Source organism: Piliocolobus tephrosceles, chromosome 1 (assembly GCF_002776525.5).
Source record: "Piliocolobus tephrosceles isolate RC106 chromosome 1, ASM277652v3, whole genome shotgun sequence".
In the NCBI taxonomy this organism is placed as follows: Eukaryota; Metazoa; Chordata; class Mammalia; order Primates; family Cercopithecidae; genus Piliocolobus; species Piliocolobus tephrosceles.
Window position 1 is genome coordinate 182,230,443 of NC_045434.1, and position 26,707 is coordinate 182,257,149.

A 26,707-nucleotide genomic window follows, 5' to 3' on the forward strand; every position below is an offset into this window, starting at 1 on the left:
GCTCTGGATGAGCCCTCAATTTTCGAATAGTAAATATCCAACAAGTATGTAACATCACTACATCATATTACTTAAAGAATAGAGGTGAGAATATTGCATGTCAAGCCAAGTGGTGAGTAAACAAACTGCTTTAGGTGGTTAATCTAAAACAGTATCTCTCAGACTTGAAAGTGCCTTCTGGATCACCTGGGGAGCTTATTAAAACGCAGATTCTGATTTCAGGTCTGGGACCTGAAATTTTGCTTTTCTAACAAGCTCCCAGGTGGTGTGTGTGTGTGTGTCTGTCTGTCTGTCTAGAGTAGCAATCATTTATACTAAGAATAAATGACTGGCCCAATTTTAACTACATATCAGAATCAATCGTAAAATTATCCTTTAAAAAAATAAAGAAAACAATATAGATATAATCACAGATTTCAAAAGGACACAAAAAGCTATACAGTTAAAGTTTTTATCCCTCCTACCCTGACCCCAGTGCTCTGGTTTCCCATCCTGAGAAACAACAAGTTTCCAATTTCTTGTTTATCCTTCCAGAAATATTCTGAGTATGGAAAACATTTTCTTTTGCCACTTAATATATAATACAGGTTACTCTATCATCTGTACGGTTAGAGCTACCTTCTTATTTTTAACAACTGAATAGCATTCAGTGGTATGGATATACTATATTTAACCAATCCCCTACTGATACACTTGCAGGCTGTTTCCAATCTCTGTCAATCAGCAATAATGCTGCAACTTACAACCCTATATATAGGTCATCTGAAACCTGTGAATAAATCTACAGAACAAATTCTTAGATGCGGAATTGCTAAAGGCTCTGTTCATTTGTAATACTGACTTACACTGCCAAATTGCTCTCCAAAAATTGTACCAATTTATATTCCCATCAGCAATATGTAAGTGCCCATTTCCTAAGGCACTTCAAAAAGTTCTGGATTCCAGAGCTCCAACTCTGGAGATTATGATTTAGCAAGTGGAGTCTGGACCTTGGGATGTATGTTTTTTGGTTTTAAATCCCACAGATACTCTAATATGTAGCCAAGGTCAAAAAGCACGGAGGGAAAACAGGTCACAATCACCTGGACTTTTCCATTTTCGTCCAACAGTTACTAAATTCCACAAGATGAACTCACAATCATACCCTTCACTCACATAGCTCCTTATTCCTTACTTCTATTTTCAGCAATGATATTCTCTCAATTATGCAACAATAAAATTTTGGCATTATCCTTCCTTGATACTTCCTTTCCTCAAGGAAATCAACTTAGTTATTATGTCCTAGCAATTCTTTTCTAATCATCTCCAATCTAATTCATGCCTATTAGTTCCTGTCACGTCTCCCCTATATCCTATTCTGCCTAACATCAGATTCTGCTCTATTTATCTGCCATATGAGGTTGTAAGCGATTCTGCAAATCCCACAGGAAACAACGTACCTGATAACAGGCGTATTACCTATACAACCTATCGCCTTACAAATTCCCACAGCATTTTACTTCTTTCCCCACATTTAGTTTTCTCTAAGAACAGTGATAAGGGATTATAGTGTACAAAGGTTAACATTTCAGGCTTTAGAATCACTGATCCGAGGTTGAAACCTGATTCTGACACATAGCTGTGAGACCCTTGGACAAATTAACTGACCTCTCTGAGACTCAAGTTTCTTCATCTGTAAAAAGGTTAGTTATATCCATCTCACATGGATGAACAAATTAAAGAAATACTAGAGATGCAGATAAGACTCACCACAAGGCCAGACATAGAGTAAATGTTCAATAGTACTTACTATTGTCTCTGATATCTCCTTTATTACACTGTCAGCAATTTGTGAACAAATATCATGTCTCGTTAGCCTTTGTATTCCCTAAAGCTTAGTGCACAAGGTCCTGTATATTACAGATGTTTAATTAAACCATGCACTTAGCAACCGAAGGGTCATCACTCTCCAATCAAAAACGTTTTAACGTCATCTCACCTGGGCTGAAATTCTGCCTCCACAATTTTAACTACGTGGTCTTGGGTATGTGTAATCTCTCACCTGTTTCATGGATTAAATGAGATATGAAAGCACAAATACAGTGCCCAACACAGAGCAGGCACTCTGAAATCCATAGCTATTATTTTCTATGCGGTAAGCTATTTTATTCGATAATTATAACTATAGTTAAACTGCTGCTAAATCAATTTTAACATATAGCTCAATCTTGTATTTTACAAATCACTTGAAGATATCAATCTTTAAATTTCTTTACCGAAAGGAAATCTACCATATGCTTCAATATTTAAAACAATGTCTCCCAATCATAATCTTTTCTGTATCTCATTTCTTCAAACATTTCAATAAAAAAATTTGTTTTAGTTTTTATACCCTCCCTTCCATCCAAATTTAACAATTGAACTGGTTTGCCATATTTCTTTGCCTTCTCTTTTTCAGAACCATTTAAATGAAAGGTGCAGACATCATGACATTTCATCTTATACTATATACTTCATTATGTAAAAAGAGTAACACTTAAGATCCAGTTGAAAAACACTTCTGCCAGGCACGGTGGTGCACACCTGTAATCACAGCACTTTGGGAGGCTAAGGCGGATGGATCATCTGCAGTCAGGAGTTCGAGACCAGCCTGACCAACATGGTGAAAACTCATCTCTACTAAAGATAAAAAATTAGCCGGGTGTGGTGGCACATGCCTGTAATCCCGGCTACTTGGGAGGCTGAGGCAGGAGAAATCACTTGAACCCAGGAGGTGGAAGTTGCAGTGAGCCGAGATCACGCCATTGTACTCTAGCCTGGGCAACAAGAGCGAAACTCGTCTTTAGAAAAAAAAAAAAAGAGGCCGGGCGCAGTGGCTCACGCCTGCAATTCCAGCACTTTAGGAAGCTGAGGCCAGATCACCTGAGGTCAGGAGTTCAAGATCAGCCTGACCAACACGGAGAAACCCCGTCTCTACTAAAAATACAAAATTAGCTGGGCATGGTGGCACATGCCTGTAATCCCAGCTATTCAGGAGGCTAAGGCAGGAGCATTGCTTAAACCCCGAGGCGGAGATTGTGGTGAGCTGAGATTGCGCCATTGCACTCCAGCCTAGGTAACAAGAACGAAACTCCATCTCAAAAAAAAAGAAAAACAGCTCTTCCATGGCGTCTTTACTGATCATGTCACATGAATGTCAGGTAAAAGTATCAACAATTGGCACTTATTACAGAAGATAATCAGTGATATGAACATCACTGCTTTTTGGTATCAAATATATTAAATATCTGGTCTGCAGGGGCAGCAGAGATATAAAGAAAGCTTTTTAATCTTTTGACCCAAAATTAGATTAAGGGTCAACTGAGAAAGGAGGCAGGTTACATGTTACCCACCACTTATACTGTGGTCCTCAACATAATTCCTTAGATATGGAGGTTATCATGTACCTAGTCAGAGTCTTAAAGATAGTGGGTGCTTAATTAATATTTACTGAATAGACAAGATACCAAGAACGTTAGGTAAGCAATGCTTCTCCCCATTTACTGATGTTTTTTCTATGTTAAAAATGATTAATTACTGTTAACTCCAGAGGTGGGGTGACATAGTTGATTAGTATATCAGGGGAAAATACACTAAGGATGTTTAACTCAACCCCACCCTTTCTCCCTCTTGGGCTTGGGCCTGCCTGCACAAAACATGCAATCTCCTCTGCCCCAGTCAAAGACTTATCTGGATAGGAATCTGCCCAATTCTGGGATGTTTCTGAAATTACCTGGCTCTAACAGCTTTTGTCAATAACAAACGTGTTATTTTAGCCTCCATCTATCTACATTTATAAAGGGATGCCGTTTATTGAGGACCTCAACGGAAAACAATTAACACCAATCTTTTTCTATTTAACAGCTCTTTTACTTATTCTTTTTTTTTCTTGTCAGTGCAACTGGTAAGCACTAGAATGATCAGAGGAAACGGATCAAGAGAAAATCTAAGTGCCTTTATGCCCATCTTCTCACTATACAGAGAGGTCCAAACACTATGTATATGGTAGGTGCTCAAGCTGGGTGAATGGATAAGCTAACTGGGATATTTTAAAGGATCAACAATCAAATGGCTACTTCTAAGACCTAAAGATAATCTTAAAATGTGTAATAATTATTCTAAAATCTGTTTTTATAGCAAAAAATGTACTTAACAGAGTGTAATCCTTTGAACTTTCCACTAACTTGACGGAAATGAAGTTACAATTGTTGGCTATATCAAACAAAATATTTTGTGTATCTAAAATCCAAATATCAATTCAAATCCATAATTTTTCTGGTCTTCAACTGACAATTTTGCAAATAAAAAATTTCATTCTGGCTGGGTATGGTGGTTCATGCCTGTAATCCCAGCACTTTGGGAGGCTAAGGCAGAAGAATCTCTTGAGCTTAGGAGTTCAAGACCAGCCTAGGCAACATAGTAAGACCCCCATATCCACAAGAAATAGAAAAAGTAACTGTGCACAGTGGTGCATGCCTGTAGTCCCAGTTACTTGTGAGGCAGAGGCAGGAGGATCGCTAACAAAAGCAACAAAACTTCATTCTTTGCATCTCTCTTTTATAAAATAATGAATTCCAATTATTTCCTATATATAGAAGAAAAAAGAAATTTTTTTCACGGCTCTCGGTTGTTGCAGCCAATAAAAAAGATATAAGCAGGCCGGGCACGGAGGCTTGTGCCTATAATTCCAGCACTTTGGGAGGCCAAAGTGGGTGGATCACAATGTCAGGAGTTCAAGACCAACCTGACCAACATGGTGAAGCCCCATCGCTACTAAAAACACAAAACTTAGCCAGGCGTGGTGGCACGCGCCCGTAATCCCAGCTACTCAGGAGGCTGAGGCAGGAGAATCACTTGAACCCAGGAGGCGGAGGTTGCAGTGAGCCGAAATGCTGCCACTGCACTCCAGCCTGAGCGACAGAGCAAAACTCTGTCTCAAAAAAGAAAAAAAAAAGAAAAAAAAATAAGAAAAGTATAAGCAAAGCTCTACCACACACCAAAGATTACAGCAGATTATTCATTTCTATCTCAGGAACTTTGTATGAACATTGTTACTCAACGCAAAATTTAAAAATGAGTGCAAAAACTATCTAACAATGCAAGAATCCTTACTTAAGCAAAACATTAAATGCTAATGGTTAATTTTTACTGCTCAAAGCAGAAAGACTAGATATATACACAAGTGAAATTCCCAAAATTTTAACCCATAATCAATTCCAACTTTCTCAGAACTAAATCCTCATCCAATATAGTCTTAAGACTTACCTTCTTCTGTTTCCACTGGCTGTTGAGACAGAATTTTAAGAAGAACTGGGTTTTTCCACACCCCTTCCTTGGTAACATGAACCAATATTTGCAGGTTATTATTCCCAAATTCCAATAATGCATCATGTGACTCCTAGAACAAGAACAGCATACTCAGAAAATAAGTTAACAATATAAAAATTAGTTTTGCCTTCTCAACATATCTGATACACCTAGGAACTGAAGGAATCTATACTTTGGATTTCCTCAAAACAAGTAACCAAAACCAAAAAGACTATCCTTAAAGCCTTGTGAAATTCTGTTGCAGTTTTTTTTTTTTTTTTAACAGACAGAATCTTACTCTGTCACCCAGGCTGGAGTGCAGTGGTGCGATCTTGGCTCACCGCAACCTCCACCCCCCTGGGTTCAAGTAATTATCCTACCTCAGCCTCCCGAGTAGCTGGAATTACAGGCACCCAGCTAATTTTTGTATTTTTAGTAGAGACAGGGTTTTACCACCTTGGCCAGGCTGGTCTTGAACTCCTGACCTCATGATCCACCCGCCTTGGCCTCCCAAAGTGCTGGGATTACAGGCGTGAGCCACTGGGTCCAGCCTCTGTTGCTGTTTTAAAAAACAAACAAACAAACAAACAAAAAACTAGGATGGGGCCAGGCACAGTGGCTCATGCCTGTGATCCTAGCACTTTGGGAGGCCGAGGTGGGTGGATCACCTGAGGTCAGGAGTTCAAGACCAGTGTGGCCAACATGACAAAACTCTGTCTCTACTAAAAATACAAAAAATTAGCCAGGCATGGTGGCACCAGCCTATAGTTCCAGCTATTCAGGAGGCTGAGGCAGGAGAATCACTTGAGCCTGCGAGGCGGAGGTTGCAGTAAGCCATGATTGTGCCACTGCACTCCAGCCTGGGCGACAGAACAAGACTCCGTCTCAAAAATAAACAAATAAATAACTAGGATGTTTTCACTAAGTAAAAGAGTGCCTTTAAAATGTTTTCCTGAATTCCTCCCTGGTAAAATTATCACCACAATTCAAGATAGGTGATATGTTGCATTACTGTTGGATATTTGGAGTGCCCTACTATTAGGATCACTCATATTACTAGCAGACTCTGAAGACTTGAAAGATAGCCCTGGTGGAGGCTGATTTAATTATTTTTTGGTTTTTTTGTTTGTTTGTTTCCTTTGGAGATGGAATTTCTCTCTTTTTGCCCAAGATGGAGTGCAATGGCGTGATCTTGGCTCACTGCAACCTCTGCCTCCCAGGTTCAAGCGATTCTCCTACCTAAACCTCCCAAGTACCTGGGATTACAGGCACCTGCCACCACACCTGGCTAATTTCTGCATTTTTAATAGAGATGAGGTTTCGCGACGTTGGCCCAGGCTGGTCTTGAACTCCTGACCTCAGGTGATCCACGTGCCTGAGACTCCCAAAGTGTTGGGATTAAAGGCATGAGCCACTGTGTCCGTTGATTTAATTATTTTAAAGCCACCGGTGCTGCCTTCTTTTAAAGAATTCTGCAGTATTCACACAAGCTGCCTATTCCTCTAACAGGAATTACAGGAGTATTACTTAGTGACACAAATCGTTAAATAATTGCTTAAATTCGTCTAAAAACTTGCTATTTAAATGATAGGTGACTCTAAAATCTAAGTTATTAGCTCAGCAAACAAACAAAATGTATTTACCAATAGTTTGTTCATTAAAGTTCAAGGGTGAGGGAAAAGGAGTCAGAAAATTAATTCAGTATAAATGATGACGTATATGTCTCACTGTCCTCTACTACTACTGAGGATTATTGATTACGATGAACTTGTTCCCATGTTCTAAAATTCTTACTTGTTTCCCTTATTTTAAACTGCTGAAATTCTCTAGCAACATGAGCTTCCATTTATGTCAACATTTCTTTGGAAACTATAAGCCAAAAATGTTCACAGGCCTAAGAATATAGTTTAGTATTCACTCAAGTGAAAACTACAAGATATAAAGTCTCCCCCATCTGCATTTGCTGCCTTGTCCATTTATAATATAAAATAAGAAAAATTAATGGTTTTTTATCTTTTGGATTTCAACAGGGATCATGTCTTAACATTTATTTGTACCCCTACTACATTTATTTACTGAATACATGTTAAAAAATATATCCTACACATCTGATAAACCTGAAAAGGCTTACACACTTTTAAGCTGAAAAGTGGAAAAAGAGGCAACTATTTTATTCAAGCAAGCTATCTAAGAAAAGAATAAAGAAATGTGAGCGATTTCTCTCTATAAAGGATAGAGGTTGAGTATCCCTAATCCAAAAATCTGAAATCCAAAACGTTCCCCAAATCCAAAACTTTCTAAGCATCAACATGATGCTCAAAAGAAATGCTCACTGGAGCATTTCGGATTTTCAGATTAGGGATACTGAACTACTAAGTATAATGCAAATATTCCAAAATCCAAAATACTCCCAAGTATTTGAGATATGGGATACTAGAACGGTATTAATATAGTAGTAATAGTCCTAATTAGGATTTGCCCTTCTAGAATGCCATATGCCAGAACAAAACGACTGGCAGGCTTCAGAACACAGAGTGACAAAAATCAAAGTGCTACGCATGAGAGATGATTTTAGCAGCTGTACAGATATGTGAGATATTAGGACTGCATTACAGAGATTTAAATAGGCCAAGAACATGACAAAGAATCCTCTTCTCACTAAAGAGAACATTATATCATTTCATTTTGGGTTATGCATTCCAGAGGAAAGAAATGTTCAGATAATGAAGTGTGTCTGTTAATATGCATGTCTTTATTTGTGCCTACATGAAACAGGTCTAAGCTGCTATAACAGGTCTAAGCTGTGTCCTCAAGGAAGTGGTTAACAAAGTAAGCTCAGGGTTTGAAATCTGTGTGTAACTTTGGCCAAGCTAATTAACTTCTCTTCAACTGTCTCCCCATTCGTAAATGGAGATTCAAATAATCCTCACACTATAAGGTTTGTAATTTGATTAGAAGATATAAAACAAGTAACATGTAGTATAAAGCAGTGATTGGTACATAATTAGCGATCAATAAATGAATGACAGAATGCATTTATTTTTAGAGATGAGTCCTATTATTTTAGAGATGAGCCCTGTCACCCAGGCTGGAATGCAGTGATGTGATCGTATTTCACTGCAGCCTCCGACTCCTGGGCTCAAGAGATTCTCTTGCCTCAGCCTCCTGAGTGGCTGGGACTATAGTTATGTACCACCATGCCCGGTCTATTATTTATTATGCTTTTATTTTTTTCAGATGGAGTCTCACTTTGTTGCTCAGGCTAGAGTGCACCAGTGTGATCTTGGCTCACTGCAACCTCTGCCTCCTGGGTTCAAGTGATTCTCCTGCCTCAGCCTCCCAAGTAGCTGGGATTACAGGCGCCCACCACCATGCCCGGCTAATATTTGTATTTTCTAGTAGAGACAGGGTTTCAGCATGTTGGCCAGACTGGTCGCAAACTCCTGACCTCAAGTGATCCGCCTGCCTTGGCCTCACAAAGTGTTGGGATTACAGCCGTGAGCCACCACACCCAGCCAGGTATAATTCTTAAAGTGTTAGGAAGAAAAAGGTGAACCTTAGATGTAATGAAATAGTGTTTTGTATATTGAAGGTTACCAATAAGTATGCTACGAAGGATCCAAATATTGTTCCTTTATAATTGTGTATGATTTTGATAGCTTTATGCTGTGTAAACTTTGAATAATGAAACTTTCTGTTGATTTCTACAAAACCAAATGAAAAAAAAACCATTTTTAATACATCCCCTTCAAGTGACGGGCCTTTTTGTCATATGATGAACTTAACACCAATATATAATAAATTTGTTTTTGTTCTAAGGCTTTAATTTTAGTTTGCTAGGAGTAATTAATCAGGTATCTTGGATACGGAAAATTTTTCTGAGTTAAAATCAACTCACCTGCAGAGACTGAAGGAATGGTAGCCAGACTTCACAAGGCAGTTCACTTTCAGATACTGAAAGCAGTAATTCAAAACAACTCCTACAATAAAAATGAGTAAGTATATAAAGGTGGTTACAGTAAAAATTAAGTAGAGTATGACAGCAATACTAAAAATCTATTTTACATTTGTTTAGACTATTTTAAATGTTTTTACTCTTCAAAATTTTCTTCAGAGTTGTTATACTGACTGTTCAATCTAAAAAGGAGGAAAAAAGGAAGACCACAAGGCTTTATATTTACATTGTTGCTTTAGTACATTTGGTAAGAATATAATAAGCTCTTTAGAAATCACATTCTAAGCAGTTTTATTTTGTTTATTTGGGTGTGAAGAGGCACCCATATAGGACAATTCTAATTCCAGCAGACAAAAATGGGAGCTCAAACTATTGTCAATTCAGCTGATAAAATGATAAATATATGTAACTGTTATCTATAGGTTTGTCACTTGCAGAGGAAGCAGGAAGACTGGCAAAGTTGTTTCTTTACCTCTAAAAAAACCAAGCGTAAGAATTTCCTTTTTCTGACTATTATCCAGAAGACACAGAAAAGAAATAACATGAAGATTTTTTTTTTGAGAAAAGAAATGCACAACTTGAATAATGATCAACTCAAAATACCAAGGAATCAACACCTCTCTAAAACCCTGCAGAATTATCCTTTACCCCTTAGAGATTACAAAAGGTAAAACAGAAACTAAGACTTGGTAGAAGGAAAAATAGGATCATAAAACCAGGAATGCTGGTCTTCCATAAAGGGCCACTGGAGACTAGGAAGCAAAACAGGTGAGGCTAGAAAAAAATAAATAAATAAACCATCTAGATTAGAAGTCATCTCACTAAACAATCTACAAGTTGAACAAGGTGATGCCCAGCTAAAACCAAATAGCTGTTGTATCTTTTCAATTTGCAGATGAAAATTACAATAAAGGTGTAATTTTGACTAATATTATGCAGTTAAATATTAAAACAACAGCTAAATCATGTTTGTTTGTTTGTTTGTTTTTTTGAGACAGTCTCACTCCATCACCCAGGCTGGAGTGCAGTGGCGCCATCTTGGCTCACTGCAAGCTCCACCTCCCAGGTTCAAGCGCTTCTCATGCCTCAGCCTCCTCCCAAAGTGCTGGGATTACAGGCGTGTACCACCATGCCCACCCTAAAACATGATCTCTTTCTTGGGATGGTAATCTTATACTGTACCCTGATATTTTTTGCTAATAAAATTATTCTTAGTTCAAATATAATCAAATTGCAGAATTTCATGTTGTTTTTGCCAAGATGTTCTTCAAAGACTACCAGTTTCCAGGTATTCTGTCATTTAAATCAATCTATACCTAAGGGACAGAAATATATCATTCTCAGATTCCAAGCCTGAATAGGAAAAGAGACTCTAGTGGCAAGTTAAAGATGATGTTGCTTGGCTGGAGCTTCACTTGGACTGTATCTCCTGGCAACGTGAGTACAAAGGAAATTTCATTCAATGGTATGACTCTAACGGTGCTCTGAAGAATAAATGTGATGCCACTGTAAAGAGAAACCAGGCAAACAATACGACCAATGGTGCTCAATTTTAAGAGTGATTTAAGTTCTTAAACTTACAGTACTAATCTGCCAAGCACTAAGAGGACATCTTCACATTCAGTAGTTAAGTATGGACGTGCACTGGCAAAGCTTTGGATGGCAAGTCGATATACCTCCAGAAGATACACAATATGTTCTGACGCATTCTTGTTGCTTGCATATTGCAATAAGGTCTACAAAATAAAATTAAAAATTATTTACAAATAAAAATAATGAAACAGATTGTCTTTGTCCTCAAACGCACCACATAGCTCTCCCATTTTTTTCCTAATAGATGCATATACTTTTTATTTGCCTTTTAAGGCTCTGGTTTGTTTAGAAGATTCTATTTTCATCACTTAATGAATTATTTCTGCTGAGTTAAAGAAACGGCAGAACTACTCTTTTGATATCAGAATAATTCTAAGAGTAGAGCCATAAAATGTCTAGTTGTTCTCACTATAGTTCTGGAGTTGCCATCTCTAAAATTCAATGAGTTTTCAACCATGTGCCAAGCACTGGATACATAAGAATAAGACTATGATCCCTGCCTTCTACAACAAGAGATGAATTATTCCTGAGTATGACTCTCAGTTCTACAGCCCCATAAAATCCTTTTTTTTTCCTGTACATACGGAATTGATTAGGCTTCCAAGGGTTAATTTATGCTAACTAATTTGTAAAAGGTTAATGTTATATTGGTATTTTTATTTTTCACTAGCCCTGTATCCTCAACAAAATACATATTTATTTTTTATAAAGTTTATGAAAAATATTAACATATAGGCCAACGCCAGTTTATTTGGTTACAATGGGGGGAATAGTCCCCTTACCACACAGGGTACCCTATTCCTCATACTGTGGCATCTGAGAAGTTATCTGGCGAGTATGGAATCTAAACCAAAAGAAAATGAAACCACAATAAAGCCTGATAAATTATGTGTGTCCTATCACTAAGAATCTGTCCAAATGATGGTGGAAAGCTGGCTTATGTTCTCCCTGGACAGTGTTGGAAAAACCACTGCCAAATTCATGTTTGGGGACTCTCCTTCTGAGTTCCATGGAGTTGTTTTCTCTCTTGTTCATATATATTTTCCTTCTGACAACTGATTAGGTTTTGCCTATGCTTAATTGGTATATCTAGTTAAGACCTGAAGTATGTATTATAGCCTAACATAAGCAAGATACAACCTTCTCCCTGGAATATACATTCTGTCTGACAGGGCTGGGGAGTTCCTAATAGGCTTTTGGTTGGGGATACTTCAATAGGCAAAGTCTTTATTTTCAGAAGGTAGCTTTAACTTGAGTGAAATACATCTTATCTGAATTCATTACCCCAGAATAATGTCTTCAAAGATTCCTAACTTCCTGTCTTTGATTTTTTTTTTGCTTAAAGAACTACAAATAGCTACAACAGCAGCGCAGGATTCTGCTGGGTTTTCTGCAGCTTTAGTTTCCACACCAATGGCCCCTGTATGAGTTCTGGTAACTGACTGTTAGCATCATCTTGATTACTTTAAAATTAAAAAAAGAGAGAAACAACTTACAAGGAAATATACCATAGACCATTATACCATATACAGTAGAAGTTCTCTTAACATATTGCATTATCTGATCTTTGCATACCTGAATCACTATAGTCAGTTGAGCTATTTTTAGTATACCCACCTACTCAGTTAAGTGTCTTGCTACTTTGTCACAGTCACTTTAGATAAATGCGCTTCTGTAATTTCAGAAGAGCATCATGTCATCACTTAATCAAATCCCTAATTTTAATAAAATAAAAAAACTGAGTAGCATTATAAACTGACCCCTAAGCAATCCTGCTTCCCAAGCTGAATTAGTAGAGAGAGAATGCAGAATGGGTGTCTGTTATATAAATAAGATTTCACCTAATCTCCCTTAAGAAATTTATTAAAATCAGGCAGGCACTGTGGCTTACGCTTGCAATCCCAGCACTTTGGGAGGCCAAGGCGGGTGGATCACGAAGTCAAGAGATTGAGACCATCCTGGCCAACATGGGTGAAACCCCGTCTCTAAAAACACAAAAATTAGCTGGGCGTGGTGGTGTGCACTTGTAGTCCCAGCTACTTGGGAGGCTGAGGCAGGAGAATCACTTGAACCTGGGAGGCAGAGGTTGCAGTGAGGCAGTGAGCCAAGATCGTGCCACTGCACTCCAGTCTGGCAACAGAGTGAGACTCTTCAAAAAAAAAATTATTAAAATCTATGTTACAAAAAAATTCTGGTTTAGGTCAATAAGTTACTTACTGTCTGCATGGGCTAATCTAAGAATTAAGGAGTTTCAAAAATTTGTATTTAGTGCCAGATTTTATGTTCCTTAAAGTCAGACATTATGTCTTATCAATCTTTATAGCCCTACCACTCCTCTACCCACTACCACCCCCACAGGACATTCTCAAGTCTCACTAAATGTCTGCTGAATACATTCACCATTTTATTCATTTGACAAATATTTTTCAATAGATTATCACACATGAAGTGCTAGATGCGGTGGGGGCGGGCAGACATGTGGCCTATCCTCACAGAGCTTTCAGAATGAGTCAATACAACATGATGGCTAAAACCACACATGCAAATTAACCAATTGCTAACTAAAGTATGCAAAGGGAAGGACAGAGTGCATACAGATGGGGTTAGTCTTTCCACAATCCACCTGTCCACTCAGAATGCTCTTGCCACCAATCTAATAGCTTCTGACAGACATTCCACTAGGACTTATAGAAGTTACACAATTTCAAAGATTCAATACTCTGAGGAACTTCCAGTTTGCTCTATACTAAGTTATACTTTTTATATTCCTAAATCTTTACCCCCTCATGTGTTGGTTCAAATTAAGTAGTGAAATCTCTTATACCCATTATAAGCATACTCTGGGTATGTGAAGAATGGCTGGAATAATCAATCTTCTTCATTATCACCCTTTTTTTTTAAATTATTTTTTGAGATAGAGTCTCACTATATCACTGCTGGTGATCCTCCCACTTCACCCTCCCAAGTAGCTGGGACTATAGGCATGAACCACTGTGGCTGGCCAGGCTTTTATCTTTTTTTTTTTTTTTTTAATGAAGTCTCACTCTGTCGCCCAGGTTGGGGTGCAGTGGCGCAATCTTGGCTCACTGCAACTTTCACCTCCCAGATTCAAGCGGATCCTTCCACCTCAGGCTCCCAAGTAGCTGGGATTACAACTGTGGGTCACCAGGCCCCGTTAATTTTTCTGTTTTTAGTAGAGACAGGGTTTCACCATGTTGGCCAGGCTGGTCTCGAACTCTTGACCTCAAGTGACCTGCCTGCCTTAGCCTCCCAAAGTGCTGGGGTAAGTATCTATAGGCAAGAGCCACCTCACACTCAGCCTTTTTTTTTTTTTTTTGCTTTTTTTTGAGTCGGAATCTTGCTCTGTAGGCCCAGGCTGGAGTGCAGTGGTGCGATCTCGGCTCACTGCAAGCTCCACTTCCCGGGTTCATATCATTCTCCTGCCTCAGCCCCCCAAGTAGCTGGGACTACAGGCGCCCGCCACCACGCCTGGCTATTTTTTTTTTGTGTGTGTGTATTTTTAGTAGAGACGGGGTTTCACCGTGTTAGCCAGAATGGTCTCAATCTCCTGACCTCGTGATCCACCCGTCTCAGTCTCCCAAAGTGCTGGGATTACGGGCTTGAGCCACCACGCCCGGCCTTTTTTTTTTTTTTTCTAAATCCTTTTTAATGCAAGATTGGGTTGAAAGGATTACAGCCATCCTTTTATTTGGGAAAAAACTGGGCTAGGCCAGGCGCGGTGGCTCACGCCTGTAATCCCAGCACTTTGGGAGGCCGAGACGGGCGGATCACGAGGTCAGGAGATCGAGACCACAATGAAACCCCGTCCCTACTAAAAATACAAAAACTTAGCCGGCGCAGTGGCGGGCGCCTATAGTCCCAGCTGCTCGGGAGGCTGAGGCAGGAGAATGGCGTGAACCCGGGAGGCGGAGCTTGCAGCGAGGCGAGATCGCGCCACTGCACTCCAGCCTGGGCGACAGAGCTAGACTCCGTCTCAAAAAAATAAATAAATAAATAAAAATAAAAATAAAAAACTGGACTAGGCAAGGTGGCTCACGCCTGTAATCCCAGCATTTTGGAAGGCCGAGGCAGGTGGATCACTTGAGGTCAGGAGTTGGGACCAGCCTGGTAAACATGGTGAAACCTCATCTCTACTAAAAATACAAAAATTAGCCCAGCGTGGTGGCACATGCATGTAGTCCCAGCTACTTAGGAAGCTGAGGCTGGAGAATTGCTTGAACCCGGCCAGCATTCAGTGGTACAATCACAGCTCACTGTAACCTCAAACTCCTAGGCTCAAGTGATCCTCTCTCCCACCCACCTCAACCTCCTGAGTAGCTAGGACTGGAGAAGTGCACCACCATGCCCAGCCAATTAAAAAAAATTTTTTTTGTAGGGACAGGATCTCTTTGTTGCCCAGTCTGGTCTCAAATTCCTGGGCCTCAAGTGATCCTCCCACCTTGGCCTCTCAAAGTGCTGGGATTACAGGTGTAAGCCACTGTACCTAGCCATGGTCTCTTATTTTTCTTTAGGAACTGAAATCACAATTGGAGAAAAGAGGCAATAAATGACAAAGATGACCTCCTAAAGTTCATTCTACAGTGACCAAATTAATGGCCTCTCTCTTTTGTTTCAGTAAATTCACTTATTCCACAAATACCTACTATTTTGTAGCAGTACTGTGCTGGGAAGTAAGGATGGAGACTCTATTCCTGCCCTTGAAAGGCTATGATATATACTAAGGGGTCAGATATATATGTAAAAAATTAGCTCACTTAGGCACCATATTTGACTATTCTAAACATTCTTATTGAGGTGTTCTCATTCACATCCCAAGCGATTACCCTCAAATTACTCCCTCAAGTCCTTGCTATATACCTCAACTGCCTATTACATATTTCCATCTGGGTGTCCTATTCAAATCTCAAACTCAGCATGTCCAAAACCAAACATCTTCCCCAGCAAATATGCTCTTCCTCCTATGTTCCATCTGCCTCCTTTCAGTAGCCAGAGCTAAAAAACTATCTTTGAAACTACCACACTAAAGTTTGTTGATTCTATCTCAGAAATATATTTGTCTCCTGTCCCTATGCTTTATCTCTGTAGCCATTCACCTAAACCAGGTCCCCAATATCCCTCATCTAGACTACTACATTGGCTCACTTCTCCAGGCTAAATAAGCTCCAGTTCTGTAAATGTGTTATATCACAGTATGTCTGTACATTGAAAACATTAATGTCCAAGGGGAAAAATGACAAGAAATTAACTAAAATGCTTACATGGTTAGCACTGAGGTAGCAGGAATATGAGTAATTTTTGTCATCTTTATACTTTTCTAAACTTCTCAAATTTTCTTTAATAAGCATGACTACACTTTCAAAGCAAAAAAAAAAATCTCCCCTCACCCTCAATTCTATCTACATTTCTCACTATGTGGTTTCAAGGAGCTTGGCAGCATTCTGACTATTCTTTGAAAGTATCAAGAAAGGAGAATTTCTTTCAGGATGGTCACATTTAATGTAAAGAATACATTCCAATTTAAATCTCACATAGTTCAGGATTAACTTTCCTAATGAAACAAATACAGTTATATTTACTGAGCACATAGTATGGATTAGGCACTTCCTAAGAGCTTTACAGGCCACTAAACTTATTTAATATGCACAACTCCATGAGCTAGGTGATTTATTATCAGCCCATTTTAAAAATGAGGAGCCACTGTCAAGTTGTCTTTTGGGGATTTTTTTTTTTTTTCCCCTTAATGAGGAAACAGAGATTGAATTATTTGGCCAAAGTCATCCAATAGGTAAGTGTTGGATTCAGGATTTGAACTAGAGCCATCTGGCTCCTCAGCCCACACTTAATCACCATGCTTTCTTTATGCCTTTTCACAATTCAACTATTTTAAGTGTGCTTTTAAATTCTGCCCCCTCACCCCCCAGCATCAGCTTTAATATTTTGCAGCAAGTTGTGTCATGGTCATCATTTGGCCTTCTTCCCGAGTTTACAACATCTAACTTCCATTTTAAAGTGACTGCTTCTGGGGAATGTTTTCAAGCAATGGCACTGACAGATATCCTGTACTTCAGAATGCTGGTGGGTCACAAAAAAAACTGACAAAAGATAGCTAGTGTTTATTTTCAAAGCTGTATGTCCTATGGCAATAGGAAGTTACATGTTTTCTAATAGAGAGGGGTTTGAATTATTTCAAAGTTTGCACATAAAGCAAGAAACCTTGATTTAAATTTCTCCACTTGTGAAACTCCCAGGAAATTAAACATTTCAGTAAAATGTGACTGCACTACAAGAGATAGACTTCCAGGAGAGGGCAGCACTTGAGATGGATCTCTGAAGTATAAGCAACAGTGACAGGAACAGGAGGACTCCAAAGAGAGAACTTTAAAGAAATCAGAAAAGATGAATAGACAACTAGATGACTAGAACAGATGGGAGTAAATGGTGAAGAGACTTAAATGTCAGTAATGAGGATGCACCTCTTGATGGAGGTTTCCCTTCAAGAGACTAAGCTGAGAGTGAGATGAAACGAAATGGAGAGAGAACAGCTGGCTGCTTACAACCAGGAAGTTAAGTGGCTAGAGTAAATTAAACCCCCTAAGTCTTTAACATATGCTGCTACTATGCCCCCTGCCTCATTTTCTATATTGGTTATAGGTGTTTTTTTTAAAAGCCAGAGATATGACTAACTTTTACTCTATCTATCTATACTTTGTTCATCCATCCTGATTAAATTTCACCGGATTCAGTCCATCAATCTCAGCCTACTAAGATTATTTTTAGATACCGATTCTGCCACAGGATTTAACTATGCTTTCTAGTTTCATTTCATTTTCAATTTTTAAAAATGCCTTTTGCTGTTCTGTCATAAAAATAACAGAGCATTGTTAAATACATATGCAAAACTAAAAAGTTAATAACCCATAATACCACCATCCAGAAACAGACCACTATTAACAGGCAATACATTAAGCTTGAGGGTTTTTTTTTTAATTATTTTTTTGGAGATGGGGTCTCCCTCTGTCACCAGGCTGGAGTGCAGGGGCGCGATCTGCGCTCACTGCAACCTCCGCCTCCCAGGTTCAAGCGATTCTTCTGCCTCAGCCTCCTGAGTAGCTGGGATTACGGGTGCCCACCACCGTGCCTGGCTAATTTTTTTGTATTTTTAGTAGAGAAGGGGTTTCACCATGTTGGCGAGGATGGTCTCAATCTCTTGACCTCATGATTACTGCAAGCTCCGCCTCCCAGGTTCAAGCGATTCTCCTGCCTTAGCCTCCCAAAGTGCTGGGATTACAGGCATAAGCCACCATGCCGGCTGCTTGAGGGATTTTTAATGCCTAAACCAAATATTTTAATAGAATCATGCTGTATGTCTTTCCATTTGTTGTAAAGTTTTCTTCAATGTCAGTGGTTTTATGGTTGCAGAACTTTGTGTGAGTATAATTTATTACCCAATTCTTTATGGACATAATGGCTTCTAACTTTGCAGTATTATATATAATATTAAGATGAACACCCCTATAACACTAAAATGAACACCCCTATATCTAATTTCTCTCATGTATCCATGACAATGTACTTATAATAATGTCCTATAAATGGAATTGCTGAGTGCATAATTTTTTTTTTTTTTTTTTTGAGACGGAGTCTCGCTCTGTCGCCCAGACTGGAGTGCAGTGGCGCCACCTCGGCTCACTGCAAGCTCCGCCTCCTGGGTTCACGCCATTCTCCTGCCTCAGCCTCCTGAGTAGCTGGGACTACAGGCGCCCGCCACCGCGCCCGGCTAATTTTTTGTATTTTTAGTAGAGACAGGGTTTCACCGTGGTCTCGATCTACTGAGCTTGTGATCCGCCCGCCTTGGCCTCCCAAAGTGCTGGGATTATAGGCGTGAGCCACTGCGCCCGGCCTTGGGTGCATAAATTTTTTTTTTTTTTTTTTTTTTTTGAGACAGAGTCTCGCTCTGTCGCCCAGGCTGGAGTGCAGTGGCGCGATCTCGGCTCACTACAAGCTCCGCCTCCCGGGTTTTAGGCCATTCTCCTGCCTCAGCCTCCCGAGTAGCTGGGACTACAGGCGCCCGCCATCTCGCCCGGCTAGTTTTTTGTATTTTTAGTAGAGACGGGGTTTCACCGTGTAGACCAGGATGGTCTCGATCTCCTGACCTGGTGATCCACCCGTCTCGGCCTCCCAAAGTGCTGGGATTACAGGCTTGAGCCACCGCGCCCAGCTTGGGTGCATAATTTTTAAGGCTTTACACAGTGTCAAATTCTGCTCCGGAAAATTTGTTCCAATGTACATTTCTATTATTGGTGTTAAAAGGTGACAGACTGAGGAGCTGTAACAATTATTAGATATTATCATTGTAATATAACTTTTGAGGATCAGCTTACTAGAAGAAATACAATACTTTGTTTATTCGATTTACGTTCTTTTCATCACTGTGGCAGTTCAAGAAAATTTTTCATATATTCCTTTAATAATCTAATCTTAACACCTAATTACTACAGAGTAATCCATAAAAGACACACAGACCAGTACAATCTAACAGAAAGCCAAGAAATAAATCCACGAATAAATCCTTGTGTATGTGGTCAAATGAAAATGATTTTCACCTAGGGTGCCAAGACCACTCAATGGGAAAAAGACAGCGTGCTTCACTTCGCTTTTCTTTTCAGATGGAGTCTTGCACTGCTGGTCAGGCTGGAGTGCGCAGTGGTGCCATCTCGGCTCAACGCAACCTCTACCTCCCAGGTTCAAGTGATTCTCCTCATTCTCCCAAGTACCTAGGACTACAGGCACAAGCCACCACACCTGGCTAATTTTTGTATTTTTAGTAGAGATGGGGTTTTGCCATATTGGTCAGGCTGGTCTCAAACGCCTGACCTCAAGTAATCCATCCGCCTTGGCCTCCCAAAGTGCTGGGATTACAGGCGTGAGCCACTGCACCCAGCTGAAGACAGCCTTTTCATTCAACAATGTTAGGAAAACCAAATATTCATATGCAATAGACTGAAGCTAGACCTTACCTTACACCATTTACATAAACCAACTTGAAATGGATCAAAGATCTAAACATATGAACTAAAATGATAAAACTTTAGGAGAAAACATAGATAAATAGCTTCATTACATTGGATTTGGCAATTATTTCTTGACTATGATACCAAAAGCACAAGCAACACAAGTAAAAATAGATAAACTGGACTTCATCAAAATTAAAACTTCTGTGCATCAAAGGACACTCTCAAGAGAGTAAAAAGGCAACCCGTAAAATGGAAGAAAATACAGCAAATCATATATCTGTCGATGGATTAATATCTAAACACATAAAGACCTCCTGAAACTCAACAACAAAAAACAAGCCAATTAAAAATTGGGCAGAAGACTTGAAAAGACATTTCTCCAAGGAAGATGTACAAATGGCCAATAAGCACATGAAAAGATGTGAAACACCACTAATTAGGGAAATCCAAATCAAAACCATGAGATACGACTTCACACCCATTAGGATGACTATTATCTAAAATAAAAGAGGTCAGGCCGAGTGGCTCACACCTGTAATCCCACCACTTTGGGAAGCCAAGGCAGGTTGATCACTTGCAGTCAGGAGTTCGAGACCAGTCTGGCCAACATGGTAAAACCCTGTCTCTACCGAAAAAAAAAAAAAAATTAGCCAGAAATGGTGGTGGGCGTCTGTAATCCCAGCCACTCAGGAGGCTGAGGCAGAGGAATCGCTTGATTCCAGGAGGCAGAGATTGCAATGAGTGAAGATCGTGCACCTGCACTCCAGCCTGGGTGACAGAGCAAGACCCGGTCTCAAAAAAAGAAAAGTAAAGAACAGAACAAGTGTTAGCAAGGGTGTGGAGAAATAGGAAACCCTGTACATTGCTGATAGAAAAGTAAAATGGTGCAGTGGTTTGGAAAATGGTATGGTGGTTCCTCCAAAAATTAAACAGAAATACCATATGATCCAACAATTTCATTTCAGTGTACATATCCCAAAGAAGTGACAGCAGGATCTTGAAGAGGTATTTGTACACACATGTTCATAGCAGCATTATTTACAATAGCCAAAAGGAGGAAGAAACCCAAATGTTCATGAACAGATGAACAAAAGTGATATATCCATAAAATGAAGTATCATTCAGTCTTAAAGGGAAGAAAATTCTGACACATGATACAACATGATGCATCTTGAGGACACTATATTAAGTGAAATTTGGCAGTCACAACAAGACAAATACTGTACAATTTCACTTATATGAGGTACCTAGGAATAGTCAAATTCATAGAGACAGATGGTAGAATGATGGTTGCCAGAAGGTGAAGAAAAAAGGGAATGGGGAGTTAGCATTTAATGGGTACATAGTTTCACTTTGGGAAGATGACAAAGTTCTGGAGATGGATGGAGGTAACGGTTGCACAACAATGTGAATGTACTTAATGCCACTAAGTTGTACACTCAAAGATGGTTAAGATGGCAAATTCTATGTTATGTATACTTTCCCACAATAAAAGTACCAAAAAAAAAAAAAAATTAACTTTAAGTCTAGAGATTTTAGATTAGAAATTTTCAAGAAACTAAAGTGGATGAGCATGTAAAAGGAAGATGACGGGGGCCGGGGATGGCGAGGATAAATTCAAACTATCCTCCATTTCTGCATTAGCGAGCCATTATTACTAAAAGGACTGATTTACAATACTTCTTAAGTCTGGAGATTGTGAAGTTCAAACTTCATCATGCTGGGTAAAAGTATTACAATTCTGAGGTAGTTGTGTAATAAGGGAAATAACAGGCATTCTGGCTACAGTTTCAAATCTCTGCTCCATCAATTACCAGATAACCTCTCTGAGTCTCATTTTCTGAAATCAGTCAACTGAAATTGACTACCCGTTTTGCATCCTACAAAATAGCTTTTTAAAATATGGTGGTAAAGGCTAAGTAGGGTGGCTCACGCCTGGAATACCAGCACTTTGGGAGGCCCAGACTGGTGGATCACCTGAAGTCAGAAGTTCGAGACCAGCCTGGCCAACACTGCGAAACCCTGTCTCTCTTAAAAATACAAAAATTAATCCAGCCACTGCACTCCAGCCTGGGAGACAGAGCCAGACTCCGTCTCGGAAAAAAAAAAAAAGTACAAAAATTAGCTGGGTGTGGCGGCACAGGCCTGTAAGTCCCAACTACTCAGGAAGTTGAGGCAGGAGAATCACTTGAACCCGGGATGTGGAGGCTGCAGTGAGCTGAGATTATACCAGTGCTCTCCAGCCTGGACGACAGAGCGAGACTCCATCTCAAAAAAAAAAAAAAAAAAAGGGTGGTAAGGCTGGATACCAGTGGCTCATGCCTGGAATCCCAGCACTTTGGGAGGCCAAGGTGGGAGGACTGCTTGAGCTCAGCAGTTTGAGACCAGCCTGGGCTAAACATATCACACCCTCATCTCTACGGGAGTGGGGGGGAAGGGACACACACCAAACAAAAAAGACCATAGCAAGATCCCATCTCTCAAAAAAAAAAAAAAAAAACATCAGACAGCCTTGGGTTCAAACTATTTTTTCAAAACAGTGGTAAAATACATATAAAATTTACCATCTGAACAATTTTTAAGTATATATTTCTGTGGTATTAAGTATTCACATTGTACATTGCTGTGCTGCCACTCTAACATCTACCCACCCAACTCCTGTCATCTTACAAAGCTGAAACTCTGAACTCATTAAAAAGCAACTCCCCATTCTCCCCTCCCTCTAGCCCTTGGAAACCACTATTCTATTTCTTGTCTCTATGTGCTATATAGCTTTCATGGTATATTATATTTTGTTTGAAAACGCAACATAAGAGTGTGGTACTGGCATCAGAGTAGACAAACAGATCAATGAAACAGAACAGAATTCAGAATGAGACTCACACATGCATAGCTGACTAATTTTCAGTAAGGTGCAAAGGCAATTCAGTGAAGAAACGATAGGTTTTCAATAAATGGTGCTGCAACTTTAAAAAAAAAAATCACTCAGGCCGGGCGCAGTGGCTCAAGCCTGTAATCCCAGCACTTTGGGAGGCCGAGACGGGCGGATCACGAGGTCAGGAGATCGAGACCATCCTGGCTAACACGGTGAAACCCTGTCTCTACTAAAAAAAAAAAAAAAAATACAAAAAACCTAGCCGGGCTAGGTGGCGGGGGCCTGTAGTCCCAGCTACTTGGGAGGCTGAGGCAGGAGAATGGCGTGAACCCAGGAGGCAGAGCTTGCAGTGAGCCGAGATCCGGCCACTGCGCTCCAGCCTGGGCGACAGAGTGAGACTCCGTCTCACAAAAAAAAAAAAAAAAAATCACTCATATATATATCTATAAATATACCTATAAAACACTCATATATATCTCTGTAGATAGGTATATCTCCATATTTATAGATATACCTATCTACAGAGATATATATGAGTGTTTTTATTTTTTGTGTGTGTGAGCCAAAGATTTATCTGTTCATTTACTGCATTTGAAATACTCTTCGATGACATCCTTGGCCTGAGACTCCCTGAAAAATATAGAATGCTTCAAAAATTTGCATGTCATCCTTGCACAGGGGCCAAGCTAATCTTCTCTGTATCATTCCAATTTCAGTGTATGTGCTGCCGAAGCAAGCATGAGTGATTTTTCCATCCATCCCTCACACCATATATAAAAATTACCTCCAAATCAATCATAGACTTAAATGTAAAATCTAAAACTACACAATCTCCAGAAGAAAACAGCAGAACTTCCCTGTGGTCTTGGATTAGACAGATTTCTTAGATATAACAGGAAAAACACAATTTATCAGTATTAAGAATTTATGTTCTTAGAAACACACTGTTGACCGGTGCGGTGGCTCATGCCTGTAATCCCAACACTTTGGGATGCCGAGGCAGGCAGATCACGAGACCATCCTGGCTAACGCCATGAAACACTGTCTCTACTAAAAATACAAAACAAAACACAAAAAATTAGCGAGGCGTGGTAGCGGGCGCCTGTAGTCCCACCTACTCAGGAGGCTGAGGCAGGCGAATGGCATGACCCCAGGAGGCGGAGCTTGCAGTGAGCTGAGATCATGCCACTGCACTCCAGCCTGGGTGACAGAGCAAGACTCTGTCTCAAAAAAAAAAAAAAAAAAAAGAAATACAATGTTAAGGCCGGTTGTGGTGGCTCACACCTATAATCCCAGCAAGGGCAGATCACTTGAGGTCAGAAGTTCAAGACCAGCCTGGCCAACATGGTGAAACACTGTCTCATCTAAAAATACAAAAATTAGCCAGGTGTGGTTGCAGGCACCTGTTCCCAGGCTACTCAGAAGTCTGAGGCAGGACAATCGCTTGAACCCGGGAGGCGGAGGCTGCAGTGAGTTAAGGTCACGCCATTGCACTCCAGCCTGGGAGACAAAGTGAGACTCGGTCTCAAAAACAAATTAATTAATTAAAAATAAATAAATAAATAAGAAATACACTGTTAAGAGAATAATAAAAAGAGAGAAGGCACAACCTAGGGAGAAAATATTTGCAAAAGCATATATCAGAAACACAAACACAACACCTCTCAAAATTCAACAATAAGAAAACAATTATTTTTCAATGGCAAAGATTTGGACACTTCATCAAAGAAGATATAAGGATAGCAAACAAACATATAAAAAGACGTGCAACATAAGTCATTAGGGCCAGGCGCAGTGGCTCACGCCTGTAACCCCAGCATTCTGGAAGGCCAAGGCAGGAGGATTGCTTGAGACCAAAAGTTCAAGACTAACCTGGGCAATGTGGCAAAATCCCACCATTACAAAAAGTACAAAAAAATAGCCAGGTGTGGTGACACAAGCCTGTGGTCCCAGTGATTTGGGAGGCTGTAGTGGGAGAATCACCTGAGCCTTGTGGGCTGAGGCTGCAGTGAGCCAAGATCACACCACTGCAGCCTGGGTGACAGAGTAAGACCCTGTCTCAAAATTTTAAAAAGCCATTAGGGAAATGCAAATTAGAATCACAATGAACTAACAGTTAATTTTAGAGTGGCTAAAATGAAAAACACTGGCCACACCAAGTGTTAGTGAGGAGGTAGAAAACTAGAACGCTCACACACCGTTGACACGAATGTAAAATAATACAACTACTCTGGAAAACCTGTCATGTGACCCAGTCATTCCACCTAGGTATTTACCCAAAAGAAAAGAAAAAGCATCTGTCCAAAGACTTCCACACAAAATGTTCATAACAGCTTTATCTGTAGTAGTCAAAAACTGGAAACAATTCAAATGTCTATCAGTAAATAAACAAATAATGATATATCCGTACAATGAATACTCATCAATAAAATAACTGCTGATATATAAAAGATGAATGAATTTCAATAATTATACAGATAGACGCCAAAAAAGAGACCATATGATTAAAAATTCTTAAAAATGCAATCTAATTTATAGAGACAGCAAATCAGTAGTTAAGTGGGGATGGGAGGGTATGTATACAAGAGGAGGGTAAGAAAGGGAATACAAAGCGGTAGGAAGAAACTTCTACGGATGATGGATATAATCATAATCTTGATGGTTTCATGGATATTAAGATACGACAAAGCTCACCAAATTGTACTTTTTTTTTCTTTTGAGACAGAGTCTTGTTCTGTCACCCAGGCTGGAGTGCAGTGGCACAATTCTGCTCACTGCAACCTCCACTTCCCAGGTTCAAGAGATTCTCCTGCCTCAGCCTCACAAATAGAATGAGAATTATTACTATTATTATTATTATTATTATTATTATTTTGAGTCAGAGTCTCGTTCTGTCGCCCAGGCTGGAATGCAATGGCCCAATCTCAGTTCACTGCAACCTCCACCTCCCCAGTTCAAGCAATTCTCCTGCTTCAGCCTCCCAAGTAGCTGGGATTACAGGCACCTGACACCACACCCAGCTAATTTTTGTGTTTTTAGTAGAGACAGGGTTTCACCATATTGGCCAGGCTGGTCTCAAACTCCTGACCTCATGATCTGCCTGCCTCGGCCTCCCAAAGTGCTGGGATTACAGGCGTGAGCCACCGTGCCCGGCCAGAATGAGAATTTTAAGTGAAATCTCTTTAAGTTCAAATATACATATATGTTCTCCATTTCACATGACAAAAAAACACAAGATTGATCCAAATGTGATGTTTTATGCACATTTATGGTTAGAATTTTATGGGATCGTCTGCTCTAGATTTAACTCCTTGCCGCCCCCCGACAACAGAACAGAGTCTTGGTTCTCCTGTTCAGGCTGGAATGCAGTGGCACAAACACAGCTCACTGTAACCTCAAACTCTTCAGCTTAAGGGATTTCATGCCTCAGCCTCCCAAATAGCTAGGACACCACAATGCCCAACTAACTTTTAAAAAGTTTTTGTAGAGACAAGGTCTCACTACATTGCCCAGTCTTGGTCTTGAACTCTTGGCTTCAAGAGATCCTCCCGCCTTGGCCTCCCAAAGCACTGGGATTACAGGTGTGAGCCACTGTGCTTGACCCCTTGATTTAACATTTTCATTGACAATGTCCTTTAAAGACTGAAATCAAGATTTTACTACGAAGAAAAAACCAAATAAAGAAAGCGAGCATTAACTAATGCAATACTTTCAGTCCTAATCAGTAGTTTCCAATGGGATGGGCATTTATTCTAGAGGGGCAAATGATAATCCATCAGGGAGAAGGAATATAATATTAATACTTATATTCAAATGAGTTTTAAAAAATCTCACCCCTTTTATGTATTTCTGTGTCTGTTTTATATAATATATAGGTATGGTACAAATAAAACATACTTTTTGGTTTTTTTTTTTTTTTTTTTT

General features: G+C 39.8%; 1 protein-coding gene and 1 non-coding gene across 2 annotated transcripts in view; both read right to left on the bottom strand.

Annotated features, from left to right (window-relative positions):
* Positions 1 to 26,707, bottom strand: part of RLF (RLF zinc finger) — an 83,155-nt gene that overhangs the window by 42,081 nt on the left and 14,367 nt on the right. Inside the window, exons 2-4 of the mRNA XM_023221247.2 lie at positions 10,862 to 11,016; positions 9,224 to 9,305; positions 5,284 to 5,416 (exon numbers count right to left, since the gene is read on the bottom strand). Coding sequence (XP_023077015.1) covers positions 5,284 to 5,416; positions 9,224 to 9,305; positions 10,862 to 11,016 — 370 coding nt within the window. The remainder of the gene's footprint in view (positions 1 to 5,283; positions 5,417 to 9,223; positions 9,306 to 10,861; positions 11,017 to 26,707) is intronic.
* LOC111548856 lies at positions 23,417 to 23,523 on the bottom strand. Its single transcript, XR_002733538.1, has one exon. It is a non-coding gene; the product is annotated as a U6 spliceosomal RNA (small nuclear RNA).